Genomic DNA, 16,600 nt, shown 5'->3' with positions numbered 1-16,600 from the left:
GGCAGGCTGGGTGTTGCTGCTTTCGTGTCCACGACAAAGCCCAGGAATTTGATAATCTGTACCGGAACCAACACTGACTTCTCCCAGTTTATCAGGAAACCTAACTCCTGCAATACACGGGTTGTCTGCTCCGATTGCTCTATTAACTTCTCCTTGTCCTGCCCCATCAGGGAAAAGTCGTCTAAGTAAATTATTAACATGGTGCCTTGCTCCCTGAGATGAGCTACCACCACTCGCATCAGCTTCATGAATGCCCAAGGGGCCAATGCCAGACCAAATGGTAGGCAACTGAACTGCCACCTCTGCTCTCTCCACCAGAACTGCAAGAATCTCCGGTCCTCTAGTGCTACCGGAATCGTCAGATACGCATCCTTGAGATCTAGCCTGACTAACCAGTCTTCTCTCTGTAACACATCCCTGAGCAGATAGATAACCTCCATCTTGAAATGTCTGTATACCAGAAACCCGTTCAGGTTCCTCAGATTGATCAAGGGTCTGCGTTTCTTCTTGCCCTTGACCAGGAACACGTTGCTCACGAAACCCTGCCCGGGATCTAGCACCTTTTCGATCGCTCTTTTCCTTTCTAGCTCTGCGATCTCTCTGTCTAACAGATCTTCATCCTCTCGTGATAAGCTTTTGGGTCTCGGTTCCACACTCTGGAATGGCTCCCACCAGAACTCTAGCTTGAAACCTCGGACCGTTTCTCCGACCCATGTATCTCCTGACAAATCTGACAATTTCTCCAAATACTGAGCTGTTCTCCCCCCTACTAGTGGGGTCCCCTCTGCTTCCTCGTGTGTGTGTTTCTGTATTTCTGCTCACTGTGTCAGCCTATTGGCCTCTGTTTCCTCCCCAGTCTCTACCCCTGCCCCTTCCTCTCGATTGAAAGAAGGGGTTGGGTTGGCGTTCCTGCTGATTTTTCCACTCACCTCTATTGCTGGCATAGGGCTTGAAGGATGAGAAGCGGCTGGCAGAGCGGCCCCTACCTCTGCCACTCCTGCCGAAAACCTGGTTGCCGAATACCCTCTTGAGCGAGGCCTGGGCCTAGTCTATAGCTGCATAGGTGCTGATGTATTTTGCCATCTCCTTAATAAAGGTGTCTCCAAACAGCTTCCCTTTACTGTTGGAGGTTGACTCTGCCGTGGCCAACTCCCCCATCTTTGGGTCGATCTTTACCATGATGGACCTCCTTCTCTCTGTTGTAACTGCATTGTTGGCATTGCCAAGCAGGCATATAGCCCTCTGAGCCCAGCCTGACAATACTTCCAGGTCCACCCTCTGCTCAGGTTGCTTGGCCTCCTCCTCCATCTGCCAGATCTTGGTCACTGGCCCCAGGACATCCAGGAGCTTGTCCTGGCAGGATCTCTAGGACCTATCGATTCCTCCTGATGTCCCTGCCATAACGCTCCATAAAGAACATCATTTTCTCATCAATCTCTGGCGTATCTGCCATATTATCTGAGACTCAGGGCCTGGGACATTCCGCCCTTAACGTGCTTCTGGCTTCCTTGGAGAGGGAACACCTTATTCTCTTTTTTACGTAATTTTAAATCTTGGCGGGCGGCTCCCATTCTGCGGACCTGGGATGAATAAGCGAGTCGGGGTCGAACACTTCCCCCATCTCCTCGTCATCCCTTCTTTTCCTTTTCTTCGTAGCCTTACAGGGGGGCATGAAGAGGATGTGCCTGCTCTTTGCAAGCTATCTTCGGACGAATTGCCCCATTCCTCCTCCATTTCTGTGTCCTCTGAATAGGACTCGTCTTCCATATATACGGAGCCCCTCCTCTCCCAAGACCTCACTCTTTTTTTGTCACCCTTGATCCTGCGTAGCGAGCCCGGGGAGGGGGAAGGGTTTAGGTTGCTGCAGCGCTTTCGGGCATTCTTTCTTCCCCCATGCCCCTCGCAAAAGCTCTCTGGGGCCACAGTTCTCAGGGCTTCCATCCCTTGAGAGAATGAATGAGATCCTCCACCAAGCTCCCGCCCCCCACACCTGCCCCCAGCACGCATTATACTGCTGTAGCCTTATTGGCCGCCAACCACTGTCTGCTGGTGTGGGGTTCCTCTGCTTCACTGGAGCTATGCATACTACTATTGGTGGGTTATCTGCAGGAGTCCTGGGCCTTCTCCTGTCTATTAATGCAGCTTATTGGGTCTGGGTTATTAGCACGCATTATACTGCTGTAGCCTTATTGGCCGCCAACCACTGTCTGCTGGTGTGGGGTTCCTCTGCTTCACTGGAGCTATGCATACTACTATTGGTGGGTTATCTGCAGGAGTCCTGGGCCTTCTCCTGTCTATTAATGCAGCTTATTGGGTCTGGGTTATTAACTATCAGGTTTTCTTGGGTTTGCGCCCGTTATGAGGTGCTTAGCACTTACACTTCTCAGGCTGCTGCTTCTGTACCTGCTTCTAGCAGATTCTCCCAAACAAGCTGTTTGTGGTCAAAATTTCAATAGCCACCAGATGGCACTATTGAGCAACATTCCGTTGCTTATCTATGTCAGCTTCTTATAAACTGCCGTAACGGCGATGTATTGATAATCGCCTGACTAATGATCACACCGCTCAACGCGTCTCCCTTCTCAACTACTATTAGCCATGACCACAGGGCGCCGGAACCTCTCAGGTCCCGTCGCGCTTCTGTGTCGTCGTGTGACACAGTGCCCCCTCTGCCAATCTAACAGGGTTGCACCACCGGTGCTACGAAGCCCTGTTGCGGTCGCAACCTCAAAATGCTTGTCAATGCGGATATGCTCCGCCAAACTCTGCTTAAAGCTGCGCGCACTCGCTCCGTCAATTGCTATCCACTATATATCGCTACCATATAACATTAATGACATTCACACTATTCCAACTCTGTGTACATGCAAAATGAAAAGGCACTTATCTGGCTGCCCGAGCAGCAAAGAAAGAGTAAGGACACAGGAGGACCGTAGAGGATAAGGGGCTGTTTCGGATGGTATTGGAGGATGGAGTCATGTGACCTTGAAGTTAATGGATATAAAGAGAACAAACTACACCCGTGGATTTTTTTGTGGGAAATGTAGTTTTTTGGTTGTGTTGTTCTCTTTCATGTTGATACGGTTAAACATTTTTGTATGCTGCTTGAGATGTCAGTAAAGAAAGAAAGTATAATCTGAGCCTCCGGTCTTGACATAGAATTGCTTCAACAAAAAACAAGCTGAAAATTAGTTTTAGAAAAATAACTCACAATTTTTAGGAGTGGTCACCCACAGTAACCTTCCTTATACAGGACGCACACTACGGAAAGGAAGACAAACGCAAAAAGGGTAGAAACAAGCACTGCATTTGTATACCACTCATAAATGAATGCACTGCATCGTGCACAGTGAGTAAACGCTGCCTGGCATACTCAAAGACCATCCAATGTTCACTTGTAATTGTGAACGCTGTATGGCGAGCAGCGTTTACAATTACAATTTCATGCTTGCATGTGAACACTGCTGGCTATGCTATGAGCATGGCAAGCAGCGTTTACAATGGATCCCTAGGTGGTCCCCGGGCTTTATGCTGGTACACAAAGCCAACGGCCCCAACACGGATCTCCAGCATTTGCGCCCGCATGGCTGGAGCATTTGTGTGGAATGGAGGCGACAGAAAAACAAGTTGTATTGTGCCCCTCCTCTCCACCATACACATGACTGAAAATTGGGCATGAAATTAAAGTGAGGAGTTAAAGCCTTATACGCGTTTACGCCTTCCATTAGCGTTACACCGCTATAGAACACGAGCTCCAGGGTGTTTTACCACTACAGACAAACTCCTAATCAGCCATTAAGTTCAGTTATGAAGAAATTACATTTGAAATATGTACCCAGAGGATATTGACTGGGCATGGACAGCCTGGCATTCCACATTCTAAACAACGAAAACCACGGACGGAAATTATGTTTATGTCGTCAGGAGGGCAGTTTTGACATATTTAGGAAGCTTTCCTAGGTTAGACAGTCCAACAGTCTTTTGTCACCTTTAGTCCAGCTGGAAATGTTCCGCCCGTAGTTACTACATAATTTTGTTTTGGTCACGCATCTTTAACGAACGCATCAATAAACGTACTACCATAATTTGGCTACCGAAAATAATGCACTGCTAAAGCACAAGAGATGTAGGTACGGCGTCCCCACTAACCTCGGTACCTGTTCCTCACTGACTCCAACACCCGTCATAATCACCCTCCCAATCTGAGGCACCAAAGGCGTGCTCAAACCTTTCCAGCCCGGCGAAAATCTCTCCCATTCGTGCTCGGAAGTAGCACGCTGACAGCAAGAAGGAAGCAGTACAGAGGAGTTCCGAATTGACATAGACGAAGGACAAGACCGATGAGTCGCCAGCAGCTGAGAGAGGCCATCGTGGAATGGAGCATTTCCGATTCAGTACAGCACATTGTCCAAGGGATACAGCTATTGAAACACGCTTTATCATTGAAAGAAAACGACGATCGTGTGGTATAAAATACATTGGAGAAATCTCATTTATTGCACTAAAATATAAAAAGTAAAGATGGTGCAAAATTTTGCAAACAAATCTGCCGTTTAAAAAAAATGTAATTGTGTGAAAATTATTTTCAAATAATTAGGTTTTCCATGCACACGTTTGAATGCCCTGGGACGAACAGAACTCTTGATATTCATTCGTAGTCTAGAGCTCACCATTTTCATAATGACTCTGCTGTCGATATCATTAATTTGCTCTCACAGTTATAATACAGAGCTAGTTACTAACTTTTCTGACAGTCTGACATCATGCTGCTAGTAGAATAACTTCAACCAGGGCTTTAAATGGGCCCAGGCTAGCCGGGTGTAGAGATGTCGCGAGAGCGCCCGCTCTCGCGAGATCTCGAGCGTAACGAAGCCCCGCCCCCGCGCGCTACGCGCGATTACGGGACGAGCGGAGGACGCAAGCGGAGCGTCTCCCCGGGCTCCTCCGAGCACGGGAAAACGAAGAGGACTTGCGAACCACCCGACAAGGCACTCGCAGCCCCATATGTTGTTGGCCACGTTGGCATTTTGTTAGAGCACCGCTGCTAGGGTTATTTGTAAGAACAACCCATGTTGATGCAATAAAGCCTGTTTGGACAACCCGCAGCTTCCTGCCTCCTGAGATTCATTATACTACATAAATTGGCGACGAGGACCTCCTGGAACCGCGCAGAAGCATGCAGGGAGCAACACCGCCACCACCCTTTTTACAGACGCCAGGTAGGCCTGCCATTCCCTGGCCACAATGGCAGCCCCTGTTTACAACGTATGTGGAGGCGATGGGGGGAGCAGGATTCACGGCGGCAAGACGCAGAGCCATGCTATTAAACGCCCTTGGGGTAGAAGGACAAAGAATATTCGAGGGCCTGGCGCTGATAGAGGTAGAAGACGACGATGATGATGTGTTCAAGGAGGCTGTCAGAAGAATAGAAAAGAGGTTCGCCAGTAAGGAAAACACAGTGCTCCACAGGATTCGGTTTTATACGCGGAAACAAGAACCGTCTGAACCTGTCGACGATTATATCACGAAATTGAGAGAACTGGCAGCTTTATGCAACTTCGGCACGAATGCAGAAAATCAGATATGCGACATGCTAATAGTCCACACCAACAGCCGGAAAGTTCAAGACAAGTACATCATGGAAAAAGAAGTACAGTTAGAGAAAGCAGTGGAAATAGCCAGAGCGGTGGAAGAAACAGCAGGAAGAAGAAAAGAGTTTGCAGGTACCCAAAGTTCCCCTGAGGTACAAGCAGTAGGGTTCCGTCCTAGAAAGGAAAAGTTCATTCCAGATTCAAGAGAAGGGAGAACCAACAAGAAAGAACCCCTCAAGTGCCATAGGTGCACCAGCACAAAGCACCTAGCGTTCGACAGAGAGTGCCCAGCCAGAGACAAAGAATGCACAGTATGCAAGCGCATAGGACATTTCTCAATAGTGTGCAGGTGGCGAAATAAGAAAGTCACAAGTCTGACCTCAGAACGCATGGCAGAAAGGGATTCCTCGTCGGAGGAAGAAGGAAGGCCCACCGTAATCATGGTGAACAGTACTAGAGCCAGGAGAGAGAAGCCACACTGCATGATCAAGATCGACGGCAGAGAGACAAGGGTCATGGCAGACTCCGGCTCGGACCTTACCATCCTACCCCTACAAACATACAAAGATATGCTCGGGAAAGAAAAAGTAAAAGTACTCACCACGAAACACAAGCCGACGGTTTTCGGTGGAGCATCAGTTGAACTACTAGGCTACATCAACGCCAAAGTCGAATTTAAAGGGAGGGAAACTTACACCAGAATATACTTCAGCCACGAAGGGCCTCCAGTGCTAGGGTGGGATGACCAAGACAAATTGAAGATCAGACTCGACCCCAGCACAGAAGAGCAAGTCCTATCCATAGGCGTGAGGACTGAAACCGTAGTCAAGAGCGATTACCCAGCACTGTTCTCGGAGGAGCCGGGCCACATCAAAGGTTTTCTACACAAAATTGTCCTCAAAAGAAATGCCATCCCTGTAAAACACCGAGTGAGGCCAGTACCAGCCACAGCGAGAGACACCCTCAAACAACAATTGGACAAAATGAAGAATGAAGGGGTGATAGAAGAGATTGAAGCGTCCGAATGGCTGAGCCCAGTCGTTCTCATAAAGAAACCACAATCGCAAGAATTAAGAGTATGTATAGACTTGCGCAGCTTAAACTTGGAAGTCGTCACAGACAATTATCCACTTCCAAGCATAAATGAACTCATACTTTTGATGAAAGAAGCCAATATCTTCTCAAAACTAGATATGCGTAACGCATATCACCAAATCCAGCTCCATGAAGAATCAAAATCTCTCACGGCATTCATCACCCCGTTCGGCACATTTCAATTTACCAAAATGCCCTTCGGATTATCATCAGCTGCCTCAGCGTTTCAGCGCATGATGGATGCCCTCTTTCGAAAAGTCAAAAATGTGGTCTACTTCCAAGATGACATATTGGTGTATGCAGGTGATAAACCGACACACGATGCCACTCTCAAACTAGTGCTCAACAAGTTACAAGAAGCGGGAGTCCGCCTACGATACGAGAAATGTTCTTTTGGAGTAAAAGAAGTCGAGTACCTGGGATACAAAATTTCAGAAAAGGGCATCAGCCCCAAACAGAACCTTATGCAAGCCATCATCAAAGCACCCAATCCCACCAACAAGGAAGAGGTGAGATCATTCTTAGGCTTAGCAGAATATTACGCAAAATTCATACCCAAATTTTCTGAGACCACGTCACCTCTACGGGATCTTCTCAAGAAAGGGTCCGAATTCCTGTGGCAGGAACCCCAAAAGGCGGCGATAGACACCATAAAACAGCACATTATGGAAGCCCCGTGCCTTCAACCGTTCAATCCCAAGTGGGAAACAGTCATCACCACCGATGCCAGTGCGTATGGACTGGGAGCAGTACTTACGCAGAGGAGGGGTGACACCGAGCATGTGGTGGCCTTTGCATCGAAGGCACTATCTGAAGCAGAGCAGAACTACTCCACCATCGAAAAAGAGATGCTAGCATGTGCATGGGCAGTGGAGCACTTCAGGACTTATGTGTGGGGCACCAAGTTCAAGCTGGTGACAGATCACAAACCACTCATCCATATGCTCAGTCCCGGAGGCACCAAAGCTTCCACTCCCAGACTAGCTCGTATTGCCGCGAAATTACAAGAATATACATTCGAAATCCACCACATATCTGGCTGGAAAAACTCGCAGGCTGACTGCATGTCGAGATTACCGGAAAACAAAGAAAAGGCTGCCCCGTTTCTACAAGGGGAGTGCATTGTTGCTTCCATCTCGGACATAAGAATGCCAGAATATCTGGAACTCAGTGAAAAGCACTGGCAAGAAGAAGAAGGGAAAGACCCAACCATGTCCGCCATTCGTAAATGGATCAAAGAAGGCTGGCCAGATGAAAGGGTGCTACCCGAGGGCATGAGGCCATATTGGAAAGTACAAGAAGAGTTGTCCGAAACACAAGGGATAATCATGAAGTCGGATCAAATCGTCCCCCCCACAGGAATGAGACGCACAATTCTATGCAGGGCTCATGCGGGGCATTTGGGAAACACGATGACTCGCCGCAGAGTCAGGGAAGCATATTGGTGGCCATCCATGGACCAGGAGATTCGCTCCATGATAGAGCGATGCCACGAGTGTTTAAACAGCGACAAAAGATTGAAGATTCGCCAAGCACCTCTCATACCCACCGAGATACCGGAAACAGTATGGTCCAAAGTGGGCATAGACTTTATCGGACCCCTGGAAGCGATGTCAGCAGAACACAAATACGGAATTGTACTAGTCGACTACCTATCCAAGTGGGTGGAAGCAGAGTTTGTTCCAAACATAACTACAGAAACGGTTATAGAGGTGCTTACCGAAATTTTTCAAAGGGAAGGGCTCCCCAATGAAGTAGTCACGGACAATGGGGTGCAACTAGTTTCTAGAGACATGGAGGAGTTTCTCAAAAAGAACCACATCAAGCAAAAAAAGGCGGCCCTGTATCACCCTCAAGCAAATGGACTCGTGGAAAGGGCGAACAGGTTCATTAAAGGGGCCATCCAACTTGCAATGGCCTCGGGCATGGACCCCCTCAAGACTACAAAGGAAGCCATAGCAGCACATAGACTCACTCCGAATGGCATTACCCATGTATCCCCATTCAAAATGTTGAGAGGGAGGAGTGCGGCATCAACACTTATCCCGCCTTGGCTGTCTAAAATAAGAATAGATGAAGAGGTAGATATGGCAGACGTAGTATGGCGCATTACAAGAAACAAGTCACGCATGAAATTGTGGAGTGACAGAAGAAGGAGAACGAAGCAAGCGCCCAGCATCGAAAGAGGGGACTGGGTCAAAATCAAACTACCAAGAAAAGATCAAGACACAGGTTCCCGGTATAGTCAACCCATACAAGTTACTCATAAAGGGACAAATCACGTCCGCACAGAAGACGGGCGCGCGTGGAACTTCGAAAGAGTAGCTTTGTATCAACGCAGACAAGAAAGACTTAAGACTCCAGAAACCCCACGCACTGAAGCAGAAATGGAGGATGTGGGGAATGAAGAACCAGAACCAGGGAGAAGCGATGGAGAGAGAGAAGAATCAGAGAATCAACCGGAAGAACCCTATGTAAGCCCTGAACCGGTTCCGCAGGGACCTTGCCCGGGAACCAGTGAGAGGCCCAGAAGGGAGCATAAAAGACCGGTAAGATTCAATGACTTTGTGTTACAGTGACCCCTCTCCCATTGTGATAAAGGGAGGTGTGTAGAGATGTCGCGAGAGCGCCCGCTCTCGCGAGATCTCGAGCGTAACGAAGCCCCGCCCCCGCGCGCTACGCGCGATTACGGGACGAGCGGAGGACGCAAGCGGAGCGTCTCCCCGGGCTCCTCCGAGCACGGGAAAACGAAGAGGACTTGCGAACCACCCGACAAGGCACTCGCAGCCCCATATGTTGTTGGCCACGTTGGCATTTTGTTAGAGCACCGCTGCTAGGGTTATTTGTAAGAACAACCCATGTTGATGCAATAAAGCCTGTTTGGACAACCCGCAGCTTCCTGCCTCCTGAGATTCATTATACTACACCGGGGCAAAGCCTCAGCAGTCTCTAAGATGCATAGCTCTCAACTCACCCGCTTTTGGCGGGTGACACCCGCCTTGCAAAGGGCTGACTCACCCGCCAAGCCTCCTGCACGCCCATTAATTCCAATGGGCGTCTCACCCGCCAAAAACAAAATCGGGTGATTTCACCCGCCTTTGCGAGACAAATGGTTGAGAGCTATGAAGATGGGCTCCCGAGCCAGGGCCCAGCTGGGACCCTGGCGGGGCTCACCCTGACTGTTACGGCACTGACTGTGACCAGGTCAGGTGACAGGCACATCATGATGTTAATAAATAGGGGAAGCATAGCTCTCAACTCACCCGCATTTGGCGGGTGTCACCCGCCTTGCAAAGGGCTGACTCACCCGCCAAGCCTCCTGCACGCCCATTCATTCCAATGGGCGTCTCACCCGCCAAAAACAAAATCGGGTGATTTCACCCGCCTTTGCGAGATAAATGGTTGAGAGCTATGGGGGAAGTCTTTTGCGGGCAGACCGTCCCAGTGAGCAGAGCCCTGCCCATAGCTCTCAACTCACACGCTTTTGGCGGGTGTCACCCGCCTTGTAAAGGGCTGACTCACCCGCCAAGCCTCCTGCACGCCCATTCATTTCAATGGGCGTCTCACCCGCCAAAAACAAAATCGGGTGATTTCACCCGCCTTTGCAACAGAAATGGTTGAGAGTTATGCCCTGCCTCCTGTCTTGGAATGCAATGGAAAGGTTTCCTACCCATGACGCAACACCAGATGCCAGAGGCACAAGCTTTTATCCAGGGGCTGTGGAGAGTAAGAAATGGACTGGGCCCAGAACGGGTGCTACTTCGAGGGACATGGCTGGTGACACCCCTCGCGTTCCAAGAGGAGGTGCTGGGACTGAGCAAGCCACACACCAAGGGACCAGCAAGACGGTTGCACGCTTACGCGAAAGAGTGTGGTTCCACGAGCTGGAATGGGAGGTGGAGGCATAGTTGCCAAGTGCACGTGGTGTCAGGCGGCGAGGCCGGTAGCGAAAGGCCCCGCTATTACACTGCTTGCGTTGGGGTGATGCCCCTTGAAAAGGCTGGATTTTGGCACCGTTCTTCAGTCGCAACACTTCCTGGTGGCGCTGGACGAGTTCTCGCAATTCCCATTGGTGCAGTTCATCAACTCCATGGCGGGCCAGACGGTCATTCCAGTGCTGAAGGAAATATTCTCAGCATTTGGGTTCCCCAGCTCGGTGCAGTCGGACAGAGTCCCCTTTCCAGAGGGAGGACCTGGCCATGTTTTTGTCATCCTACGGAGTGGAGCACCGTCGAATAACGCAATGCTGGCCTCGAGCCAACGGGGATGTGGAGAGGTTCATGAGGCCCCTCACAAAACCTTCCGCATTGCCCTGGAAGGGGGGCAGCCGCTCGAACCTTCTCTCACAGACTTTCTGCTGGCTTGCCGTACTACACCCCACTTGATGACAGAAGTATCGCCCAGCGAGGCCCTCTTTGTCTGGAAGGTCATGTCGACCATCCCAGAGCAGAAGTCCAGACAGCCTGCAGTGGTAGACCCCTCTGCAGTACAGGCCAGACATGAGCACTCAAATGTTATGGATTCCGCCCGGCGAGGGCTGGTAAAACAGCCACTGGATGTCAGAGATTGCGTGCTGGCCAGAAGAAACCCCACACACAAGCTGTGCCTACCACACAATCCAGTTCCATGGACAGTAACTGCCCGCCACGGGACCATGATCACCGCGACCAGAGGAAGGGAGTCGCTTACCCGGAACAGCAGCTGGTTCCGTCAACTCCGAGCGGCCCTGAGGGGCAAAGAGATAGCTGAAGGCAGTCACAATGCCTCCCCGGGCCAGGACGAGGGTGAAGGCTCACCAAGGGAGGAAGTCGCTGCCGGCCTAAGCAACCCCAGGACAGCTCGGCTCTGGAACCCGACCTGGTAAGGTAACCCCAGCAAGCTGATCGCCGGCCTCCCCAAAGACTGAGAAACTATGTGCTGGAGTGAGCAGCAGGACCCACAAGTATTAGTAATGTTGTTATGATCGTATCAGTAACAGTGTTTTTATCTCATCAGGCTAATGTTGCAGTTGTTGTTTGTTTTGTTGGGAGATTGGAAGGGATGTTATGCCGCAGACCGTCACCAGGTCAGGTGAGAGCCGCATCACGATGTTAATAAATACCGACTAGCCCCAGCCACACCGAACTCTCAGGCACCCGTTTGGCTGAGCGCTACACTGTTACACGCCTGCCTGCAGGTGTCAGCACAGTTACTGCCTCGTATATCACAAACTGGCATCTACTCAGGAAATTGTTGGCATGGAACAGTTCATCGTCAAGGAGTGTGCTATGGAAAATTGTTGGCAAAACGCAAGCCAGCACCAGAGACTTAGACTGGCAGATAGTGGCAATGGGATCAACCTGGGACGCAGCAAATGTAGAGTCCCAGAGACTTGGAATTGACAGCATTCAACATTTGTTCTCTCTGAGGCAAATGGCGACCCACCAGGACACGGCTGTGCCCGTGAGCCTGGAAATTAGGAATTTCTGTAACATAGAACAGCCCCGGGTTAAAAGAGACTTGCCGGCAAAACATCAGGGGCTGAAGTGTTAGAATGTGGCAACAACAAGAGGCAGACAGGAACAATGGCGGACTGCCCTTATGAGTACTCTGCTAAATGCCCTCCCTCGGAAAGCAAACAGAAATACTACAAACCTATTCAAATTCAATTAACCTAAAAGAGAGATTGTGACGGTATGGGGAAACTTTGATGAGCTGGAACCCGAATATGTGGCACGTGACACTAGGAGTATGCCTGCAGCCGAGGGAGCAGTTTAGGAACCACAGGTTCTGTGGCGAATCCCCAACTGTTTTCACTTCTGTACTTGGGGGATCCCCTTCCCATGAGGCCAGGGAGGGGAGGCAGCTAACCGATAGTCCCCCTGGGGGTGGTACTCAGCGGTTGATCTCATGGGAAGGCAAGCCCCCTATAGGATTGATGACCCGGGGAGAACATGGTATCCGCATAGCCCACTTAACCCTAGCACACCTTCCTATCCCCCTGTCCCCCTTCCCCTATGTTTTTGTCATGCCACAAATATAGGAAGTATTGGGTCGAGGAACAGTGTGTACTCCTCAAGGAGCATTTATCCATTAAGTACTGAGACAAGGGAGAGACCAACTGACTCACTGGAAGACCTAAAGATCAGTACTGGCACAACAAGCAGTGTAGAAGCATAGCGAGCACTCGTGGGAACCTGAATGAACAGTCTAGTTGTTCCCGAAAGCTAATTGGGCAAAACCCATTCAAAGCTGAAGTGGGAAACCAGGAACCACGAGCGTGGGGAACACTTGGCTCAGCAAAGGGCCCGAGCAGTTGCAGGCGAGTTTACCGGGCAAGCAGAGAGGCTCTTACTTGGTTTGACATGGAAGGACCATCTGGCAAAGCAGATCAGCTGACATCCTGGCCAGCAAAGCAGAAGGAGCACACAGTTGCAGGAAGGTGCACCCGCTGAGAATCTGCGAGTGCCCCGGAGATGCCGCAGCACACTGGAAATGCAGAGAAGCCGAGAGAAGCCTGAAGCAGAGGGGGGAGAGCTCCGAGACTTACTAGGGCGAGATGGTAGAGACCCTAAAGGTACAAGGGCTACCGGTGCGGTTGGAAGGGGTACCAGAAGGCACTGGCAGACACATGGATCCATGATATTGGGGCTGAAGGGAAGCACCTGGGGTACAAGCTAAAATCCCTAGCGAAAAGGAACCAAGGGGAGAGAATCCCACGGGTCTGGCACATGCATCCTTCTATGAAGAGTAACCTAAGTCATCTTCATAGTGTGATAAATCTTGCAGAGTCATCACTACTCCCCACCCTACAGTCTCCTCCCATATGGCCAGGGGAAGGCAGCTGTTACCCGATCCTGACCCTGAGGTTGTTATTCTGAGGGTGGATCGTATGGGAGGAGATGGCTGTCAGGGGAGAGTGGTCCCTCCACAAGGAGAGAAATGGTATACTTCTCTTTATTGTGGGAAAGATCCCTTAATTCCAGAGTTTTTGATGGCTTGTGCCATCATTCAAAACCATCAAATTGCAAAACCCTGAGAACCACTTTGTTTAAACAAACCCTATTCAGTCTTCATGTGTGTATGGTGAAGCTACAACATATAAAACATCTGATGTTTATGGTGATAGTATTTTAAATGTTAATGTACAACCATGTGTAAAAATCAGGCCTATTAATATTGTTAGACCTCTCAGCAGCATTCGATTTGCTGGATCACACAAAACTCCAAGAAGCCCTGGAAAATTCAGGAAATTGCTCACCAGGGGCAACCGAATGGATAGCTTCATTCCTTCAAAACAGGCAATCTAGGATTGTCTGGGGAAATAAAACATCTAACACCAAACCGGTGGATTGTGGCGTCCCACAAGGGGCCAGTCTCTCCCCTCTTCTTTTTAATCTTTATATGCACTGCCTTTGTACCATGCTCTCCCAAATGGGTATTTTCTTTACGAACTTTGCTGATGATACCCAGCTAGTCTTCGAACTCAGTGGGGATTACAACAAGGACTGTGACACTCTCATCTTTATACAACATCATAGAATGCTGGATGAAAGAAAATTGGATGTGTTTAAACAGCTCTAAGACCGAGCTCATGATATTCGGTTCTACACAGGCCAGAAAAGAATTGAGCCCTCTCTACTCTCCATTCTCCATTAAAAACACCCCTATTCCGATTTCAGGAAAAGTGAAGACTCTAGGAGTATATCTTCAAACTACATTAGGTGCTGAAGCACATACAGTTTACCTAAAGAAAAATTGTCAATATCACCAAATACTACTGAAAAAAATCAGACCACTGCTAGACCAAAAAAATAGCACGACCATTGCTAGAGCTACATTGGTTGGCTATGAAAGAAAGAATTACGTTTAAGTCCCTCACTATGGTTCACCGTTGCTTATATGGCAATGCACCAGCTTACCTCAAGAAACATTTCAAGTGGTATGCGCCGACAAGGCTGCTCAGATCCTCTAATACAGGCCAACTGCAAACCACCACAACAAAAAAGCAGCACGGACTCGGTAAAGCCTTTCCGACTCTAAGCATAAAAAAATGGAACAAACTTCCTACCTCACTGAAGCTCGAGTCCAACTACACTCTCTTCCGGAAAAAATTGAAAACATTACTTTTCAATTAACTCCGCTAAACAGGTCAAATCGTTCACGAGGAAATCTGTCAATACACACTGTGTCCTGTTTTTCACTATTCATTGTCCTGTCTCCTTGTCAGCGCTCTGATGCCCGCGGGCTTTCAGCGCTTTACAAACATATAAATAAATAAATAAAAATAAATGTGATTTATTTTGTTTATGTTTTATTTTATTGTGCATTTGTTAGGCGCCTATACAGCAAGTCAATTCTGTTTCAAAGCGCCCACAGGGCAACAGGGAGGGGACATGGCATTGAAACAATAAATACAGTGGAGGATGAAGACAAACCTACTATGCCTTATGAGTATTCAGAACGTGCAAGTGCAGGGAGAAGATGGGAGTTGGGGAAGATGCTGGAGTGTCTGCACTCTTGGGTGAGCAGCAGAGGTAAGTGCCTAGTGTAGTAAGTGCTATGAGGCATGGAGCCGAATTAGATAGGCGAGTGCAAGCCTACAGGAGGAAGGAAGGGGGGTGCTGAGGCAAGTGCTGTGAGTAGGAAGACGGTGAGGCGATTGGGTGTGGATGGCCAGGACTCCGAAGGACACATAAGGGCCCTGGTCACCAATCACAGTTACTGTGAGATTAGCAGAAGATGGAAGAAGGGAAGGAGGAGGTGAAGAGGAAAGTCTTGAGGAGCTTCCGGAATTTGAGGAGGTCCTGCTCAAGTCAAAGAGGAAGGGGGAGGCTGTTCCACAAGAGGGAGCCAGCTGAAGAAAGAGATCGGCCTCCAGCGCACTCTTTAGCTAAATGTTTTACACACAGAGAGTTGGTGCCAGAGGAACGTAGAGGTCTAGAGGGAGAGTATTTGTAAGAGAAAGTTGCAGATAGCGTGGTCCCAGGCCCAGACAGCCTTGTAGATGATGCAGAGGGATTTGAACGTAATCCATGCAGCCACTGGGAAACAATTAAGTGTGTTTAGGGCAGGAGAGATGCAGTCCCTGGGCTTAAAAGTGTAGTGCTGTCAAAAATATTATTGTCTAGAAAGATGGCCCATCATCAAAAATATATGTAAAAAATATTTGTAAACAAAGTCCCTATGTAAAGTTATGAGCAAATGAAGCTCAAACTCTAGAATTTGAAGCACTAGGAGGCATCCATTTTGTGAAATGGATGAGCCTCCTGTGCTGCCCTTTCGGCAAAAGCCAGCCAGCTGTAATAAACAAAAGCTACCAATGGGTGGCTTTTGCTTCGTTGGTGTCAGAGACCGGAGAATGCAGGCAGGAAAGCTGCATCTAGGTAAGTGCTTATTTCTTTTTTGAAATAAGCACTGCAAATATAAAAGCTGCAGGAGCCGGAAAACTTAGAAAGAAAACTGCAGCTTTTAAAACATTGTATTTATGTTTGCGGTGGCTTCAGCTTTGAGTCCGCTGTGCTCCAAGATGAAGCTACCGCAAACATACCGCATACAATGTTGTTGTATTTAAAAACACTGCGCCGGAGGAGGCCAAGAAACTTAGAAAGAAAACCGCAGCCTTTTTAAATACAACCGCGTTGTATTTCTGCTCCCGGGGAGCCCAGGAAACTCAAAGTGAAAGCCGCTGTAGACAGAAACACAGCACGGTTGTGTTTCCAAATGCCGCTTTGTTTCTGCCTGTAGTGGCTTTCACTTTGAGTCTCCAGCGCTCCCCCGGGGAGGCCCAGGAGACTCAAAGTGAAAGCCGCTGCAGGCAGAAACACAACACGGTTGTGTTTCGAAATGCCACAGTATTTCTCACTACGGCGGCTTTCACTTTGAGTCTCCTGGGCTCCCCATGGGGAGCCCAGGAGACTCAAAGTGAAAGCCGC

At 49.1% G+C, this 16,600-nt stretch overlaps 1 protein-coding gene across 5 annotated transcripts in view; it reads right to left on the bottom strand.

Annotated features, from left to right (window-relative positions):
* The window catches only part of LOC138582830 (manganese-dependent ADP-ribose/CDP-alcohol diphosphatase-like), a 181,042-nt gene extending 176,718 nt beyond the window's left edge, over positions 1 to 4,324 (bottom strand). The window contains exon 1 of one of the 5 annotated variants that reach the window (XM_069654504.1): positions 4,150 to 4,324. In XM_069654504.1, the coding sequence (XP_069510605.1) occupies positions 4,150 to 4,322 (173 nt within the window). In that variant the 5' untranslated portion in view covers positions 4,323 to 4,324. Of the gene's footprint in view, positions 1 to 3,211; positions 3,244 to 4,149 lie in introns of those variants that run through there. The other 4 variants (XM_069654500.1, XM_069654501.1, XM_069654502.1 and 1 more) reach the window with 4 other exon arrangements.
* Between the last annotated feature and the right edge of the window lie 12,276 nt (positions 4,325 to 16,600).

This window comes from Ambystoma mexicanum, chromosome 3q (assembly GCF_040938575.1).
Source record: "Ambystoma mexicanum isolate Mex_15411 chromosome 3q, UKY_AmexF1_1, whole genome shotgun sequence".
NCBI classification, from domain to species: Eukaryota; Metazoa; Chordata; class Amphibia; order Caudata; family Ambystomatidae; genus Ambystoma; species Ambystoma mexicanum.
This window is presented reverse-complemented; position numbering and strand designations above follow the sequence as displayed.